General features: G+C 48.6%; 1 protein-coding gene and 1 long non-coding RNA gene across 4 annotated transcripts; one reads left to right on the top strand and one right to left on the bottom strand.

The window, feature by feature from the left end:
- Positions 1–531: 531 nt before the first annotated feature.
- On the top strand, positions 532–14,278 carry LOC110084498 (myeloperoxidase). Of its 2 annotated transcripts, none has more exons than XM_072978359.2 (13): positions 532–619; positions 2,301–2,375; positions 3,921–4,020; positions 4,945–5,120; positions 6,196–6,319; positions 7,182–7,311; positions 8,037–8,240; positions 8,935–9,247; positions 9,623–9,783; positions 10,763–11,015; positions 11,489–11,659; positions 13,028–13,265; positions 13,925–14,278. In XM_072978359.2, the coding sequence occupies exons 2-13, from the start codon at positions 2,303–2,305 to the stop codon at positions 14,121–14,123; spliced, it is 2,142 nt and encodes a 713-aa protein (XP_072834460.2). In that variant the 5' UTR covers positions 532–619; positions 2,301–2,302; the 3' UTR covers positions 14,124–14,278. The 2 variants fall into 2 exon arrangements, with proteins under 2 accessions (XP_072834460.2, XP_072834461.2); XM_072978360.2 differs by lacking the exon at positions 532–619 and adding an exon at positions 658–815.
- A 1,268-nt stretch (positions 14,279–15,546) lies between these two features.
- Positions 15,547–17,267, bottom strand: LOC110084539 (uncharacterized). Of its 2 annotated transcripts, none has more exons than XR_013538156.1 (2): positions 16,982–17,267; positions 15,547–15,788 (listed from the first exon to the last, which is right to left on the bottom strand). It is a non-coding gene; the product is annotated as an uncharacterized LOC110084539 (long non-coding RNA). The 2 variants fall into 2 exon arrangements; XR_013538155.1 differs by lacking the exon at positions 15,547–15,788 and adding an exon at positions 16,658–16,825.
- Between the last annotated feature and the right edge of the window lie 1,874 nt (positions 17,268–19,141).

Here is a 19,141-nt window from a genome sequence, read left to right on the forward strand (position 1 = left end):
GTGGTGCCATTGGTAGCTTAAGGAACTAACCATGGTTTAACAAACCATGGCTTGTTAGGGTGAACAAACGTGCCATACATGTTGAGATGGTTTCTTGCCTCAGGTTGGGGGAAAGCGAGATCACCTGTTTGTTGTGTTATCTCTAAAGCTGACACCAAACCACCCACAATTTAATTCCCAACTTTTCAGGAGCCTTTCATTCCGACCTGATTCTATTGCCTTTGGGAGCTCGCCTGTTGGAAGCCACCTTGTTGCCTAGCGCTCTTCGAAGCTCCTTCGACCCTCCACTCAACCTTGATAGCAAAGTCTTCATGCCATCGGAGCGATGACAGAACCTTGGCTTCAACTGTATCACCAAAATGACCTTTCAGCCTCACAGAAGGAGGAAATGAGAATCCTCTCTCTGATCCAGGAAGAAGATAGCAAATATTTTCCTCTTGGCCCAGACCACGCCAAGGTGCTTTTTTCTCTCCCCCTCCTTATCTTTAGCTCTTAAAAAAAATCCTTTGTCCCATTCTCACCCTGTGGAGGACCTGCCCATAGTTTTGAAGAGCATGGGTTATAAAAGTCCTCGTTGTTACTCAACAAAACCACACAGCCAGGAACGGGGCAGGAGAAGGTGAGGCTCATCGCAGCTTATCACCCTTTTCTGAGCAGGGAGATCAAGAAGGGATGGATGGATGGATCCACCACCAAGGAAGGGTGAAATTAAAGGGTGGTTGGAGCGTTCAACACAAGTTTGGGAAGCTCCTTCGTTTTCCTTAATCGGATCCGTCTAGCCTAGAAAAGATCTCTTTGAGCGGGGAGTTTTGCAGGTAAAGCTGGAACCTCATTCCTCAGTTTTCCTCTGCTCTCCGGTCATCTGGAGCAGACCTCCGACTGAGCCAAACCATGGGGGCCATACAGATGTTGACTGGATCAACGAGTGATCAACTCTCTTTCATACAGGGATTTTTGGCAGAACGAGAGGAGGAAAGAGGGTGGGGGGTGAGAAAAACCGGGAGCTATTTCGCCCCCATGTCTTCCATGATTTTAATTTCCTTTTTTATTTGGTGACAACTCTGGCTGCTTCTTTGCCAAACTCTCCCTTGGAGATAAGTTTGAATAATCTTAGAATGGCAGAGCTGGAAGGGACCCTCTGGATCCTCAATTTGAGTGCCTCTCAAAGAGGCCCCAGGAGGGAATCAAACTTCCAACCAAACCACTGAACTATCTAGCAGTTCTTTTTTTAGGGATCTTGGGACGGAAAGTAGAGATGAAGTAGGCTCTTAAGCAGGGAGCAAACCCGGCCAATTTCAAGAAACTAGATTCTTGGGTTCATCTAGTAGGCACCTTAATTTGCTTTTTTTCAGGAGGGAGGAAAGGAAAGGAAAGGAAAGGAAAGGAAAGGAAAGGAAAGGAAAGGAAAGGAAAGGAAAGGAAAGGAAGGAAGGAAGGAAGGAAGGAAGGAAGGAAGGAAAGAAAGAAAGAAAGAAAGAAAGAAAGAAAGAAAGAAAGAAAGAAAGAAAGAAAGAAAGAAAGAAAGAAAGAAAGAAAGAAAGAAAGAAAGAAAGAAAGAAAGAAAGAAAGAAAGAAAAAGAATTTGATTTCGTACAGACTCAAACCCGGCCATTCCACTCTGGATCAAACCAATTCAGTTTGAAATCTGAATCAAACCAATTCAGTTTGAAATCTGAAATTTGGACACTTTGGGCACTAAACCCTACGAGGATTTACAGTATTTTTATTTTTAAAGGGCACTCCATCTTAAAGTGATGGCCTGTCCCAGAAATGGCTACCTTTTCTTCACGGCTGACTCGGGGATGGTCCTGAGAGCCAACATCTTGGCCTCTCACCATTTTTTTCGTTCCCACGCCTGAGCCACCAGCTCCCTTTCCGCATTTCGGAAGGAGTTGCTGCTACCGTTCAAATAATAAATACAGTGTCAATATTTAATCTGGCTGAACATCGCTTCCATTAAAAAAATGATGACTTAAACATGCATATTTCTTCAACGGAATAAAGCCTGGGTCTGAATTTATTAGAAAAAGAACATACTCCACCCATTCGGGGGCTTTGTTAGGGGTCAGAATAAAGCTTGGCAGACCTGCAATGATCAAAGCTTATGTGAATATCCTGTTTGAGTCACTTTCGAGCAAAAATCAGAAGTTTGCCACAGACACTTAAAGGAAAGATTGCATGAATCCTGATTTCGCTTTTTGTAAATAACTCTTGCAGGGAGAGTTAAACTTTCTTGTTATCCCCCAAAGGTGGGCCAATCCAGCCCTAAACAAACCTCAAATCTCCTTCTTGTCTTTCAGAGATGAAGCAAATCCTGACAGCGCTGAGTCTTCTGCTGGCACTCAGCCACTTGATGGCATCCAAAACTTCAGAAGGTAAGAGAAAGCTGGGTGCCCTCCCGTGCTTTCTTCCTGATCCTCTTTTAAGGAAATAATATTCGTTGTGATTCTGGAGTCTCTAAATACCTGAGGGGAGAGCTTTCCTGGGGGGGGGGGGTCCTCTTTGTGACTATATAACTCCAGAGTCCATGATCCAATGTTCACCAAACTTTCAAGAGTCGCAGAAAAGCATCTGAGGAGGCTTCCCTGTAAACTTGGTGTCTCTAGAATATCGGGGGCCAGTGTTATAGCCATTTAAAGTGCAGATGAATTGACAAATTATTTCATCGAAGAATATTCGTTTATTCGCATTCGTCGATTCATTAAGCTTGACAAATAATGGATCAAAACGAATCGCCATTTTTTTGATTCATCCCCATCTCTAATCAGGATCTTTCCTCTTGAGAAAAAGGAGGATGCCACTAGACAGGCAGAGGGTGGCAACAAACTGGGGGGGGGGGGAGGATTTATTAGGTCTACAGAATTAAGTCTGGGGATGACCACTGCCAGAATCTCCAGCCCAAAAGGAACGTGTTAACTTTTTACAGCTCTGACTTTTTAAATAGACTGTTTTTGTGCCATCACGTCACTTCTGACGTCTTACATAGGAATGGGTGACCTCCATAATGCCCGGTCCCCAACAGCCCTGCTCAGCTTTTTTTTAACTCAAGCCTGTGACTTCCTTGAGGGAGTCCGTCCATCTCACGTTTGGACTTCCTCATTTCCTGCGGCCTTCCACCTTTCCAAGCATGATGGTCTTTTCCTGGGAAATCCGTTCCTCTCGTGAGGTGCCCAAAGTAGGACAGACTCAGTTTCAATATTTTCTTCTTTCTTCCAGCGAAAATCCAGGCTTGATTTAAGGACCTCTTCATTTGTCTTTCTGGTGGTCTTGGATTTTTGCAAAACAAAATACGTGATGTTTGTTTTTTCAAGAGACCTCCCCCCCCATTCCATTCCTCTTATTTTTCTCTTATGGGGCTCACATTCAGACTCGGTGGCTTTTTCTGCAGTCCCGGCAGACTGCCCTCCCCAGTCTGCTTCCCAGAGATTTTTTTTCCCCAAGAGGAAAAGCAGAAAGATCAAATGGCAGTCCTGGGGTCACTCAGAGATAGCAACAGAACTTTTTCTATAGGCTGAAGAACCCAGGCTTTAAGGTTTCATGCCGATATATGTTTGGTCTTCTACAGACTTTACGTTCTTTCCCATTTGGGTTCACCCCTCTCCCCATTTACGGCTCTCCGTGCGGTCCTTTGGGAATCCTGGGCGCAGAAAATTGGCCACACCGAGTGCCATGAAAAATTGCACCCAGGGGTGCAATCATTTTTACTAGGGGGTGGGATACATCCCCAAAGGGGACCGGTTTCTCAACCATAGGAGTAGTTATATAGGTCTTTACTTTGGGGGCAAAACGAAACCTCCAGGTTTAGAGGCAGTGTACCTGGCAGAACCAGGTGCGGGGAGAAGGAGCATTTGCTTTGTTTGTGCTGATTTGAGGCTTTTCACGGATGAAACTGGTTGAACATGATAATCTCTTTTCTTTAGAAGCAGATGTCTCGGAACAGCTGAGTGGTTCTGAGCTTTTAAATAGTGTTAACGAAGCCAGGAAGTTGGTTGATGAAGCATACAAAGTATCCCGGGACAAGTGAGTACTTTTTGCACAAAATTGCAGGGAAGAAGCAGTTCCTTCCTTCCTTCCTTCCTTCCTTCCTTCCTTCCTTCCTTCCTTCCTTGCATCATCATTTCCTTCCTTCCTTCCTTCCTTCCTTCCTTCCTTCCTTCCTTCCTTCCTTCCTTCCTTCCTTGCATCATCATTTCCTTCCTTCCTTCCTTCCTTCCTTCCTTCCTTCCTTCCTTCCTTCCTTCCTTCCTTCCTTCCTTCCTTCCTTCCTGTGTTTACGCACCACCTTTAAGCCACCATAAACCCACCATGGCACCAGCCCACCTTGCAAAGCTGTGCAATTATTTTCTTTAGTAACCAATGCTGGAATCAGAATATGCGACGCTTTGCCAGGCTTACCCACAAAAATGCCAACCCCAGCCAGATGGGTTTTGCTAGTCTCTGTTTATTGTTTGCCATCAAGTTATCTCTCACTTCTGGAGACCCTGTGAGTGAGCAATCAAATAGCCCTTGCCTTGGGAGTCTCATCTTCCAGCACTATCTCTTGTTTTCATTTTTGCACTGTCCCAGCCATCTGGTTGCCCCCGACCCATAGCAACCCTATGAATGAGCGACCTCCAAAGTGTCTTGCCCTCAATTCAGCTCTTGCAAATGCACATCTGTGGGTTTTATAAGGGAATCATTCCATCTTCTATTTGGTCTTCCTCTTTTTCCTGCTGCCTTCCATCTTCCCCAGCTTTTCTCTGTTAGGTTATCTCCAACAGTGGTTTGCTACTACAATAAAAGTTTCCAGAGTACTTTACAAAAATAAATGGAAGAATGACAGGGTTTCCTCTCCTGGTGGTGAGGTTTCCGTGTTATTGGTTTTACTGACAAGGTACTGCACGAACTCAGCAATGTGTTATGACTGTTTTTTCAAGCAGTCCCATCGCCCCCTTCTCTTTTCAGAGTGAAGGCAGGCCTGAACAAGACGCATGTCACCCCGTCCGATTTTCTGAAACATTTAAAGGAGCCGGTGGCGGGAACGAGGCACGCCATGCGGGCAGGCAGTTACATGGAGGCCTCTCTGGACCTCCTGAAGAAGAAGTTGCAAAAGAAGTGGCCGAGACCCTTCAACATCACAGGTATCGTGCAGAGAAGAGGCATCCGACGACAACTTAAAGCCTAGGAAGTTCATGCAGATTCTTGAGGACTAGCCTCTTGTTATGTTTTGGAAAGAAACAAAACTTTTGGAAAGAAGTATGAAGCTGCAGCAAGGCCATGCTGGATCGGCCTATTGCAAAAAGGATTGTTTAGCCATGCTGGCTTCCCCCAGCAACAAGGAACAGCTTGCCTATGGTTTGATCCTAGCAAGTGCTACTCCGTGGTAGGCTTCTCTTGAACATGGAGGTTCTCTTCCATAGCTAATACATGCTTAAGAGAAATCCCTGCTGAACCCAGGCTTGAATTATTGGGGGCAGGGAGCCCATAAACAACCCCCCACCTTTCATATTTTATTCTAATTCATGGTGAAATTGAGTTTTGAGAATGGTTAGGAAGGGGGAAGGCAGAGAGATACAGAGAGAGAGAGAAGTGCCCTAAAGGACGTGTTTGGAGAAACACTTCTCCAAAAAAGGGGTCTTTTGAAATAAAGTAGGACCCTCTTATCCGCAGGTTCAGTATCCACTGATCCACTTATCCACAGCCTGAAAATATTAAAAGAAACCCTCCCCTGCCCCCGAAATATATTTATAAAAATGAAGTTACCAGAACTGGCCATGAGAGGGAGCCAGAGAACATACTATAAAGGGTTTTCACTCTTTAAAATGTTTGCAATTTTCCGCATGTTTCAGCATCCGCATGCTATAGGCTAGCCGATTAAATTTGAACCAATTCTATGCAAATACAAGGGGTCCTACTATAAGAGGAGATGTTCAAAGACATCCCTAAGAGTTTTGGGCTGGATGAAAGACAGTGTGGTGTAGTTCTGGACTGGGGGGAACTGCGTTTGAATCTGTGCTCATCTACGAGGCTCACAGAGGTGATGCGGCACCAGGGGGTTTTCCACAGCTGAATCTACTCTGCAGGGGCGTTGTTAAGGATCAAAATGGAGCGATGAGATCTCAGGAGCGAAGCGGCACATTTTAAATCGAAGCGGAACTGGCCCCAAAAGCAAAGCAAAGGAGCCATGATGTTAATTGCTGGTTGATTTCCTTTTAGAGGTCCTAAACACCAAGCAAAAGGAGACCATCGCCTTGGCCACCGGTTGCGATTACCCGATCCGGCCCATTGACTGTCCGGAGAACAGCCCTTATCGGACGATCACCGGGCAATGTAACAACAGGTGGGCAGTTGTCCTGCTATGAAACCCTGTCTATAGTTCTGCTTAGGAAGTGGCACCGTCGGGCAGTGATTGTCACCTTGAGCGTAAGAAATGGGCCCCTGCCCCAAGGGGCTTACAATCCGAGGCTGGGCAAGGGGGCCAAAATGGAAAAAAAAGGAAGGATCAAGACACCGAAGTGACTCAGGAAAACGAGGAGGACGCTTTTGATCTGCTAACCCTGGCTTAAAGCTTTCAGTGGGTAAGGTGAAAGCGACAGCTTGACTCCCACTAGAAACCCAGTGACCCCACATGGGGGAACCGAATAGAGTGATCCTATCCATACGGAAACACAACGCCACGCAACACTAGTAGCCCCTGATGGGGATCTCAAAAGGGACGGGGAGGCTAAAATAGGAGACAGGCTGGTTTGTCGTGGCCTGTACATTGCGTGGCCACCCGGAAGAGGAGCAAACCCATCCTAAAAAGCCCCAGGAGTAATCCTGATCACATCCCTTGCACCGCATCAGATTGCAGGATTGCCATTTATAGACACAGCGTAGTGGTCCTTGATTTTATAGCTTCATTGGCAGACATCTCTGGTACATGTGGGAACCATGATCTCTGTTCAGTCCCGCAAGCACAGAATCAAACTCAAGCCGTAATCGTGCATTTTGGAAGCAGGAGGAAGGGGTCCGTGCCAAAGACAGAACAGGAAAAAGGGGGATTTGGAGAGGAGGGTTGCCTTCATCTAAACAATCTTCTTGCGGATCGGGAGGGGTTCCAGCCTCTGGGGGACTCATCCAGTTGGGCCGGAACATCAGGAAAGACTTCAACACGGCCCAAACCGCCCAACTTCATCACCGGCTTCTCTTCCCACTGCTAGGAAAAACCCTCATTTTGGGATGTCCAACCACGGTTATGCCCGCTGGCTTCCGGCTGAATACGAGGACGGCATGTCTCTTCCAAGAGGGCTTATTCCAGGTCAACTCTACCATGGACATCCTTTGCCACTGGTGAGAGCCTGGGTTTAGGGCGCAGAACATCAAGCACTGGGCGTCACGCATACAGGAGCATTTCAAAATGTTCGGGTTCGACGCCCAAGCCGCTATCCTTGGGTGACGGGGTTGGCTGACAAAGTCAAAAAGCCTGAACGACATCCGGATTGTTAGCCCCTTCGATGATATTGGACCATGAGCCGTAGCTAGGGCCACCTCTGATGGCCACAAGTTGCCCACAAGGGTGGATCCGGGTGGTGGACAAAGGTGGAAAGCTTTGTGGCCACCATCAGAGGACCGAAGGAGACCCCTCTCGTCCCTCCGCAACACCGTCCCACAGTCTTTCCCACGAGACCCAGATTTAGAAAAGAGACATTCCCCGATGCAAAAATAAACCCTACCCAAGCTGAGTTTCTATCCCTAATTTCTTCTTAAAGATCTTAGAATGATGGAGCTGGAAGGGACCCTAAGGGTCATCCAGTCCAGCCCCTGTCAAGCAGGCCCCATGGGGGATTCGAACTCCCAGCCTCTGGCTCCATAGGAACAACCTATAGCTTGGAAAAATCGCTTTCTCAGCTCTTGCCCCCAGTTTCCTCCATCCAGCATAGCCACTGGAGTTGGACCCTGAGAAAGTAACTTTCCTGCATTGTGTGTGTGTGTGAGTGATGTAGACAGAGGACATGAAGGCTTCCTTCTTAAGCGTTGATGGGTGCTCTGTGTTTCTGGGGGGGGCCTCCTCGCAGGTGCGGCTTGTTTCCAACAATATCATCGCCACCGCCAACGAAAACGTCACGGACGACGAGGGGCGTTCGTTGGCCTTCATGCATTGGGGCCAGTGGGTGGACCACGACCTGGATCATGCCCCTATGACCGCCACCACCATTGACAACAAGGAAGCTCACTGTGACACCAGCTGCAACTACGCGCCTCCTTGCTTCCCGATCAAGGTGATGAGGGGGGTCAAAATTCGGTGGCTCATCATGGGTGGCCAGAGTAGCTGCACAGAAAAAAAAATAACAGAATGGCTGGGATGATTTGACTAGGACTCAGGAGACTCGGGTTCGAATCCCTGCTCAGTCCTGGAAACTCACCGCAGAGTTGCATGTGGCTTCATGGCACAGAACAAACAATTCGGAGGTTTGTCCAAATCTGCCGTCATGCTTTCCGAAACAGCTCCAGATGAAACGGGTTCATGGATCCACCCAAGCTTCCTCCACCCAGCAATCTTACCTCTTAAAAAAAAAACAGAGTTTTAAAAAATTTACTAATGTATTTATTTCTGCTCAGAAAGTCCCTTTCTGACCTCAGGAAGGAGAGCATGGAGGAAAATCTTACCTTGTATGGCCCCCTCTTCTAATAACACTACCCCCATTTTTAATTTTTTAAATCTTTAAAGAAAACTACTTTTAGCCACTAGAGGGCACCAAATAGCCTTTTCCGCAAAAAAGTTTTTTTTTTTTTAAAAAGAATTATTTTGAAATGGGCAGCACAGGATGGCTGTTGCACCCCTCCCAAGTTCCAAGGATGGCCAGGTGCGCCTCCCCAGACACCTAGAAGTTATCCACCCTGATTGACGGTGTAGGCACCGATCCCTAGAGGTTTTGATTCAGGGACTGGTGTTTTTTTCTTCTTCTTGTACAGATCCCTCATGGAGACCCACGGATTTCCTCTGGCCTTTGCATGCCCTTCATCCGGAGTGCCCCGGTGTGTAATCCCACCACCTTGATCCGTGAGCAGCTGAATGCCATCACCTCCTTCATAGATGCCAGCATGGTCTACGGCAGCGAAGAGCCGTTGGCGAAAAACCTCCGAAACCTCAGCAACCCTCTGGGTTTAATGGCGCTCAACCAGAACTTCACGGACGCCGGCTTAGGGCTTCTACCTTTTGAGAACAAAACCCGGAGCTTGTGTCTCTACACGAACAAAACCGCCAACATCCCGTGTTTTCAAGCAGGTACGCCTGAGCCAGAGAGACACACCTGTGTGTAATTCTCCCAAAGGAGAATTGTTGATAAATTGCACATTTTAGATTTCTTTGACCCAGTTCTTGTTAGCTGCTCTTGACGAGCTAGAGCAGAACAAATGATGTAGATTATTAACAATTTCAGAATCATTTCTGCATCTCAGACCCTCCAGATCATTAGGGACTACAACCCCCATCGCCCCCGAGTCCCAGAAGCTGATGGTGGCTTCTGGGACTCGGAGTCCCAAGGGTTAAGAGATCCCATTCTTTCCCAGCTTTATTACGAGTGGCCTGGATACGGTTCCCCCCCTTTTTATTCCAAGCGCTCCATGTGGGAATGTCTGCCATATCTTGAATTTTTTCCAGGAGACAAACGGGTCACCGAAAACCTGGGGCTGTCGGCCATTCACACCCTGTTTGTCCGGGAACACAACCGGTTGGCGGCTGAGTTGAGGAATCTGAATCCTCACTGGGATGGCGAGAGGCTCTACCAAGAAGCTCGGAAAATTGTCGGGGCGCAGACTCAGGTAACGGGCTTCTCTGCTTCGGGGTCCAAACCTGTGGTTCGGCATACCTTGGGCAGTTCACCTGGTTTGCTCTGGGTTGCTCTAAAAGGGCTGGTGTTACACTGTGTGTTTTTCCTTATGTTTTTAAATTTGTTTTGGTTCATTGCAAGCTTTTCACACCAAATAGGCTTATAATACTCTTGCAACCTTAACCGAATCTGCTTTTCATTTAGGTGATGACCCACCTTGGTCCTGTATTGGGGGGAAAAATAGGATGTTTGTTGTTTCTGACGCCTGTGTTTTATTAGTCTTGTAGTGTAGTGGATACAGCAATGGCCGAGGACTCAGGAGTCCTGAGTTTGAATCCTAGTTCAGCTATGGAAACTCACTGAGGGCATGGAACTGATAAAACAACTCCTTAAAATATCCCATTTACCTTGAAAACCCTATTAGGTTCGCTACAATCAGTTCCGACTTGATAGAACAATAACATTCACTGAATTCTTTTTCAAATCTGTTGTTCTGAGCTTTTAATGCTATTTTCTAAACACTATTAATGGCCTTGGGTCCTTTTTAGGAGAAAAGCAAGGCACGGATATTTAAAGTAAATAAATAAGAAAATATTAAATGAGCAGCAAAGAAACAGAGCAGCAGAATGTAGCTTAATCTTCATTTCTATGTTCAGGGAATTCCCATCACAATTTAGAGTGCCCGTTAACACACACCCAGGTTACTTGGGGATTACAACCCCCATCCTCTCTCTCCCCCAGGCAGGGGGTTCTGGGATTTGTTGTTCAAACCCACACACATGCTCCAACATTGGCCAGCACTGCCTTACCTCACAGCTGCTGTATTGCCACCGCGTTATACCTGATGCATCATCGATTCCAGAGTGGTCGGAACCGCTTCTGTCACAGGACAGCCGTGGAAAGATTAGTTAAAAGAAAAACAAATCCGTGTTGGATTCTTTAGGGCTTAGACGAGCTTGGCTTTGTTTCAGATCATTACGTACCGGGACTATCTGCCTCTCACCCTGGGCAACGAAATAAACCATCAGCTGCCTCTGTATCGAGGCTACAACGAATCTGTGGACCCCACGGTGTCGAACGTTTTCTCTTTGGCTTTCCGATTCGGACACGGTTCTGTCCCGCCCCTGGTGCCCCGGCTGGACGAGAACTTCCAGCCCTTGAACCCATACTCCTATGCCCCTCTTCACCTCACTTTCTGCGCTTCGTGGAGAATTGTGATGGAAGGTATGTACGTCTCCCTGCAAGGGGAGGCTCTCACGGGGGCAGCACTTGGGGTGATCCACAGAGAATGCCCATTCCCATAAGTTTATCATATGAAGTCCACCGGAGCTATCCAGGGTGCTGAACGCTTCTCCAAAAGTCCAGCACTTTTGCCCAGCTCTCGTAAAGTTCGGACAAAAACCCGAGGGTGAGTTCACCGCTGCCATGAACTTGCGTGACTGGCCACCGTTTGCCCAGGACACGAGAGTGCCTGCTCCCCGATCCACGTACAGAGGTGGAGTGGGCTGGTGAGTTTAAGCCAAGACGCTTGAGCCAGACTGTTAAGGGTGTGTGTGCGGCGGCTAGCTAGGGGATTATGGGCCTTGTAGTTCAAAACCAGCTGATTTCTTCCTCTCTCGAAAGAGAGCTTTTAATTTTAAAAAATAGTTCCAGTAGCAGTGGCTGGACCACCTCAGCCTGGTATCTTTGTGTTCCAGGCGGGATCGACCCTCTTCTCCGTGGCTTCCTGACTGACGACTCCAAGCTCATGAGACAGAACCAGATGATGGTGAAAGAGCTTCAAGACCGGCTCTTTGAGCAGGTGGAAATCATGGGCCTTGATCTGGCCGCTCTGAATCTCCAGCGGGGGAGAGACCACGGCCTGCCAGGTAAGCCAGGCGAGGTGGATATTCCTCTCGCAGGGCGCCTTCCTGTTTCCTTCCATCTCTTCCTGAAGCGGCTTCAGCCCACCCAAAAGGAAACACGCCTTGCAGAGAGCTAAAACAATACATGATAGACAACCTGTCATTCTAGGTGGAGTCATGTTAGTGTTTTAGAGACGTGATTCTAGCAGACCTTTGGGTCTAAGTAATCAGATTTGGAAATAAAACCCTTGTTAACATCCCTTGGGGACCCACAAGAAAACAGAGCAAGCCAATTTGCAAAGTACAAGAAGGTTCAGGAAGTTTATTTTTCCGGTGACAACCGTATGCCCTTCAGCACTTAAGGAGTTTACTCTTTCAATCAAGTGTTCTCTATAATGCTGATGTTGATCCTGAGACTTCTTCCTGGGCCTGGATTTTCTCCTTTTTAAAATAATAAAACCCCACAGGATTTGTTGTTTTCTGCAGAAAAGGACATTTTGCATCACCTGACATGATCATAAGGCATGGGATTTTGGGTTTTTTTTTCATTACAGCTACTAGAATTCAGCAAGTAGATAGAATTCTGGCAACAATTAATAATAATCCAGGTCCTCAGAGGAGTTTCAGGATACATAACTGCTTTTTTTTTGGTCAAGACTCTCTCTCTGCCGTGACGGGCATTAAATCATAGAGAAGGACATGCTTGGAGCTTCCTAAAGTCAATGGCAGCTGTAAAGAATTAGGGGACGGTAGTCTCTCTGTTGGGGACGTGGTGGCGCTGTGGGCTAAACCGCAGAAGCCTGTGCTGCAGGGTCAGAAGACCAAGCAGTCATAAGATCGAATCCACGCGACGGAGTGAGCGCCCGTTCTTGTCCCAGCTCCCGCCAAACTAGCAGTTCGAAAGCATGCAAATGCGAGTAGATAAATAGGGACCATCTCGGTGGGAAGGTAAACAGCGTTCCGTGTCTAAATCACACTGACCATGTGACCACGGAAAGATTGTCTTCGGACAAACGCTGGCTCTATGGCTTGAAGAGCGGGATGAGCGCCGCCCCCTAGAGTCGGACACGACTGAACAAAAATTGTCAAGGGGAACCTTTACCTTTACCTTTACTAGTCTCTCTGTTCATGAGCCAGTGAAAAGGATGCCTCTCAGAAAAACTACCAGTCCCCTAATGCTTTGCAGCTCCCAGGGAACTTAGAAAGAAAAGAACTGTAGCTTCCGGTCAGATCCGGCCATACTAGATTAAACAAATCAAGAGTCCTACTCAGTATAAAGTGGTTTCATAGAATCCTGTGTTCTTCCCTGATACCCACCTCCCTGACTCTCCTGGGTCTTGAACCTCCCCCAAAGGGACGGCTTTACTACTCCTGCTTTCTGTTCCTGCTTAGGGTACAACGCCTGGAGGCGTTTCTGTGGCCTCTCGGCACCCAGCGACGAAGCCGAGCTGGCCACCGTGATGGGCAACTCAGAACTGGCCAAGAAGTTCATGGACCTGTACGGGACCCCTGAGAACATCGACATCTGGATCGGGAGCATGGCAGAACCTTTTGTTCCCAACGGCCGGGTCGGCCCGCTCCTGGCGTGTCTCCTCGGGACCCAGTTCCGCAAAGTTCGCGATGGAGACAGGTAGCGTTGGCACTTCCTAAGGTTTTGCTCTACATGCTCTCTCTGTGTGCCAGTAGTGAGAAGCCTTGCCTCCTTTCAGCAATCTGGTTGGCCCAGATCTTGCAGAAGTATTTTTTTTCAAACTACAAGACCCAGAATCCTGGGGCTGTACCACCTGGGAGGGGGATTTTGGACCTTGTTAAGCCCAGCAGTGGTTCCCAAGCTTGAGTAATCCAGGTGTTCTTGGACTGCAACTCCCAGAAACCATGAGCAGCGCAGCTAGTAGTGAAGGCTTGTGGGAATTGTAGTCCAATAACATCTGGGTTACCCAAGCTTAGGAACCATGGGTTAAAGCAAAGCCATCCTGAAAAGTGGGGACACCTTATGGGCAGATTGTGTGCGATTGCCATGGAAGGCGCTTGTCTCACTTCCTGTAATTTATAAAAATTAGCTTTTGTTTCATGGATCTAAGGTCTGATTTTTCTCAGGCGTGAAGCTCTGCCTCCTGATGACTAACAGGATCATGGCCAACAAGGATGGCCTTGATGTTTTCTCAGCTGTGGGGGAATTCATGGCTAAAGCAACAAACCACCATTAACAGAAACTATGGCTTAGTGTGACACCGAAATGTGACCCATGTCGGTTTACCTTCCTTCTTGTCTTCCCCTTATTTTTAACAGGTTCTGGTGGGAAAACCCTGGGGTGTTCACCCCCCAACAACGCCGAGCGCTGAGCCGCATCTCATTTCCCCGCATCATTTGTGACAACACACGCATCAAGGAGGTGCCGAGGGATGTTTTCAAGAAGAATCAGTATCCGCGTGATTTTGTGAAGTGCCGGGAAATCTCAGGGCTGGACTTGTCGGCTTGGAAGGAGTAGGGTGAAAACCGGGAGGAGGGAGGGTGGATGGCGGGGGGGGGGAGAAGCGATGCTGAGCACCTTTCCGCCTCTAAGAGCTACCTGTGTTATTTTTTCTTGTCCTCTCTTCCCAAAAACCACAGAAGCACAAAGCTTTTCAAAGCTTTTACTAATAATGTCCTGATGTATTTTATTCCTAGTACTAAGCAATGCTCAATAGTCAATATTTCCAATAGGCATAAAATAGCAGTGAATGAGCAAGGATAGTAAAAGAGAAGAGAGAGGAAGAATTTTAAGTTTGGGAGAAAACTTGAGAGAGAGAAAAGCACGTTTTTTGGGAATTGCTTTTCTCTGAAGTGCTAGTTTTCCACAGACTCAAACCAAAAACGCACCACATCATACCTGAGTCCCTTTCATGTACTGTACAAGAGAGTGGAAATTAGCACTTCCCTTCTGTTGAGTATTTAGGTGTTAAACAAAGTCACCTAGACTATGCCTTAATTCAGCATCCTTTATGTACAGGAGAAGTCTTGGTGGCTGGACTACATAATCAGATGTTACACAAAGTCACCCAGACTATGCTTAATTTAGGATCCTTTATGTACATGAAAAGACTTCCAGAAGCTGTCCCATCGGCTGAAGAACTGGGAGCTGCCCCACCCACTCGCCCTCCACTTCCTCGCCAGCTGCTTTGCTTCTAAGTGGCGCACGAAAACCCGCTCTCAAAACCCCAACGGTCTTTAAACTCCCTTTGGGTCTGCTCTGTCTAACCTCCAGTCATGCCCCATAGGAGACACCCGCCCCATGAACCCCAGCCCTGGGCATCAGGAAAGCGTCTGCCAACATGAGGTCCTAAATCAGCCGGTGGAGAAGGACAAAACGCTGGACCTCCAGGATTGGCTTTCAACGTCAAAATTTCGGTTTTCCTCCCTTGGACCCTTTAAGGGAGATGAGAGCCAATTCTGCGTGGCTTGGGGCTCCCCAAACAGTTTTTCTTTAAAAAAATCGGTCACAACGAGGTGTGAGCAGGATTGGTCAATTTCTTCAAAGCCTCAGGGAGGTCAAGATGAGGAGCAGGAGTGGGTGCAAATCTCGGATCTTCTTTCCCAAGAGAGCCTCTCCGGACTTCCCGGGAGCCCAGGGTCTCGGAAGGGAGAGTCCCTACTGAAGAAATCCTCGCTTGCATGCCTTGCCAAGTGCCAGCTGCAAGACTCGGCGCACCACAAGGAACGCAAGCGGCAACTCCTTCCCTAGTGGCAGTCGGCCCCACTGCCCTTCCGCCCGGGTGAACAAACCCGTTGGGTTTTTATCTGACTGGCCCCCACCTGCCCGACCCTCCGCAGAAGCCCTCGTGTGAAAAGTGGGGGTGCGCTGGCCTCCCTACGTACCCCTTCCCTCCCCCCTCCCCACCCTGATATGAATGGAAGGGACGGAGACGACCGGGTGGTTGGAAAGAAAAAGCTTTTATATACATGCATGGAAAACCAGAGAGATGCCGTTTGGAGGCGGGGGGGGGAATGCAGGTTGACCCGAGCACCACCTCAGCCTGGCAGGGGGAAAACCGTGTGGATCTGCAGCCATTCCGAGCCTGGCACAGCCGTCCGAGCGCCCGAGGGAGTAGGGACCCGAGTGGCTCACTCCATGGAGCAGTCACTGCAACACAGTCGCAAGGATGAGGGGTCTCTCCTTTGGCCCCCCAAGGGGCGTAGCGGGAAGCAAAACAAGGGAAGGGAGACACAGATTTAAGGCCACAGAGGAGAAAGCCCCCCCCCGAGCATGTATGTCCCTGTCCCTGCTTTTTTTAAACCATGTCGAGGGATAGGATGGGGCAAAACCAAAACTTTGAAATAAGGCATCTTAACCTTGAAGACGTCCCTTCTGCCATAAACTAGCAGACGACATCTGATGCTTTTAAAAATGTACAAGTTTCAAAAGCTGCATTCAAAACTTCCAAAGAATTATTCTGCCGGTGCATCGGTTAGGCTCAGCCTCCCCTTAACACGGAAGTCGTGGTTTTAACCTGTGAGATCTGGAGCACTCTTTCCAAATTGTGTACAGGACGCAGCTCTCGGGAAAGGAAGTGGAGGTGCGATCGGGATGAGGAGGAAATAAAGAAACCGAAGCCTCTCGAGGCCCCAAATCCAGGGGGAGCGAATCGGTCTGTTTTCGTCTCTCTTATATTTAGTCACTCCTGTTCTTTCCACCCCAAAATAGGAAGACCAATTTGTCCTTACTTCTATGCAAGATCTAGCAACGACAGGAGGACGTTTGTGCACCTGACATGAGATCGCTTGAGTTTTAGCAATCCCAGAGTCATCCCTCAGTCAACCAAAAAATAAAAAAAGGAACCAGACCCCTCATCTCCAAAGAGGGAGACAACCCGTTCTCTATGGTCTTCCTGCCACCCCATAGTGTTGCTATTGGGGTGCCACGTTTGACCCCCAGCAAACCTTAACTCTCCTTCTTCTCTGGAGTTCCCTCCTTCCTCAAAATGCCTCAGCAAAACCCTGGCGGCTCTCTTTGACAAAACAAGCAGAGGTCAAGGAAACAAGGGCTTCCAACGGGTATAATTTATTTTCTTAGCAAAACAGTTTTCAGGCAGTGGCAGCCGTCAATTCCTGTCTTGCTTTGAAGGCCTTTAAATAGTCATTTGAGGAGGGGGAAAATGTGGGAGTTGAAAGCAGTTTGGCTAAGACTACATTTTCTGTCTTTCCTCTTCATGCCTGTTAAAGCAAGGAGGGGGATAGAACAATGTTACGGAAGGTGGGGGGAAGCGCACAACATCCACGTTTTCTGGCCACGCCAATGACCACGGAACCAGCTCCCTGCTCTCTGCCGTTCCACACGCGCGTGCGCGAATCTCACGGCCACCAACTTACTTGCGGTTCCGCTCCTTGACCACCATCCGGGTCATACTTTGGATGCACTGGGCCCGGTAGTTCTCGTAATGCGTCTCCCGCGTCACGTCTTTCAGGTCCTGCATGTGGGTCCGTATCAGCATGGTGCGCAGCTTGACAAAGTCGCAGTGAGCCGGGTTCTCCACTGGCGGAAGAGAAAGCAGGGTGAACGGGTAGAAATCACCCCGCCACGAGCCGGAGCGAGGAGCAGCCACACAAGCCCACCGAGAAGGCTAAACAGATGGAATCGGTGGCAGGGAGGGGGAGATAACGGCTGTTTTGAAGGAAGGCTCAACAGAACCTGCCTGTTCTGGAGCAGCCACGACCCAATAAAGGAAGCCACAACATAGAGTTTGCAAGACTGAACCGTTGGGCTGTTAACGGGGGGGAACCTCCTGGAGATCATAAATTCCCGGTGTTCCCATAAGCCGGGAAGCCACATAAGTGAGCAGAAAGATAACGGTTTGAACCCGGGTTGGCGGTGGAGGGAAAAGGGGTTCAGGAGTCAAGCTTACCTTCAGGATTTAGCAATTTCCGGTCTTTGTATAGATCTGTAAGGAAGAGGCTATTGACAAGCGTGGATTTCCCCAGACCACTTTCTCCTGGGAAGAGAAATCAGGAGAAGGAAGCCATCAACGGCATTCAATGCATAGGTTACTCCGGCGGGGGGAGGGGGGGTAAGAGAGAGAAAAGATTTTATCGAAGGAAGCACAAAAGAGGGAGTAGGGTTTGGTGGAGTATATCGAAACCACTTCCTTCTTCTACCAAGACTATAACTACCAGCGAGTTGGAACTGGCACTGCACACAGCGAGAAAGCAGGATTAGACCCAGCCAGATTCTAGCTCCCCACCATCCCCAGTTAAGATGATGGGCCCAGAGAGTTTTTTTGCGGGAGGAACTGCGGATTTGGACAAGCACACAGGATCTGAGCAGAGCTTGGCCTTGAAGGAGTGCCAAGGTGAAACATTTGGAAAGAGCCCGGAGTGTCTCACCCTCAGCCCCCATCCAGACTAAGGATCCAGATTTCACTGAAAGAAGCAGAGAGACTGTCAAATCTCCCCCTAACCGTTTGGGGACCTTGAATTTTGCTGCCCTACGGGTTAAGCCTGGGGCACATGAGCTTGGCAGATGCACAGAGGATGATGGAACAGGGAGAGGTGGTTTAGTGGGACTGTGCAACAGCTGTGCTTGGATCTGCATAGAGCCCACCCAGCTTAGGTTTCCGTCTGCCCCCGGAAGATCCGCTGGAGGCAGTAGAGACCCAGGGTGGGTGGGTTTACACCATTCCATCACTAAATGTTCGAACTCTGTAAATATCAGCACCGTGGGGCTAAGCCCCAGGCAGCTCGCCTTAATTCCAGCTCTGCAGAATGTACCTCCTTCCGACAGTCCCCCCATGTGGTTGCCTGGCAAGGAGCTTGAGTCACCGGAGGCGATTAAGCACAACAACCCTGCTCTCTGCTTCCAGAAATTCATGGGCACACGAGGTTAAAAAAGGGGTTGGCAATGCGCTGATTTGTAAAATCAGACCTCAATTGGAAATCAAACACGACCAAACCCCCTTCTTTTCCTCTCTGCGCCCTCCTCTCTGAGAGACTCTCGCTCTAAACAGGAGGACGCACGCAGCTTGATGGCTGGTTTCGGCAGGAACTCTCAGTTCTGCCTGTCCCAGTTTTAATATTCCTGCAGATGAAAAGAAAAGAAATGGGAGACCCCCACCCACCCCCACCCTTTCCACACAACCCCTGCCTGAATATTTACCTGCCACCAGAAGGGTGAATTCAAAGCCTTTCTTCACTGATTTCCAGTGGATCTGATTTGGAAGGTACGCAATACCAGCGTAGTCTTTATTGTCCTTGTCAGACTCATAGGGGTCCAGCCGGCCCCAGGGGCTTCTCGGCCGGGAGGGACTGGAAGGTGGCAGAGGAGCAATATGCCGCTCCTTCAAGTCCAACGGCCTGGGGCGATGGAACGCCTTCTGATCCTTCTCTTCAGGGTGGGTCCTAGCGGCCATGCTGGTCATCTCAGCCTCTGGACGCTCCAGGATTCGGTGTTTTTTGGTGTCTTCTTCCGGCTCCTGAGCTGGGCAGCCACCGAGGAATGGAACCAGTTCTGCTTCTTTGCAGTCTTCTTTCAAGAGA

This window comes from Pogona vitticeps, chromosome 7 (assembly GCF_051106095.1).
Source record: "Pogona vitticeps strain Pit_001003342236 chromosome 7, PviZW2.1, whole genome shotgun sequence".
Taxonomy (NCBI): Eukaryota; Metazoa; Chordata; class Lepidosauria; order Squamata; family Agamidae; genus Pogona; species Pogona vitticeps.

What these genes read in the sequence shown, in the direction of transcription:
- LOC110084498 (XM_072978359.2), top strand. Translation starts at nt 2,303, where the DNA reads ATGAAGCAAATCCTGACAGCGCTGAGTCTTCTGCTGGCACTCAGCCAC. An exon ending in TACAAAGTATCCCGGGACAA is followed by an intron (nt 4,021 to 4,944) that starts GTGAGTACTTTT and finishes TTCTCTTTTCAG; the next exon opens with AGTGAAGGCAGGCCTGAACA. An exon ending in ATGGACATCCTTTGCCACTG is followed by an intron (nt 7,312 to 8,036) that starts GTGAGAGCCTGG and finishes GCCTCCTCGCAG; the next exon opens with GTGCGGCTTGTTTCCAACAA.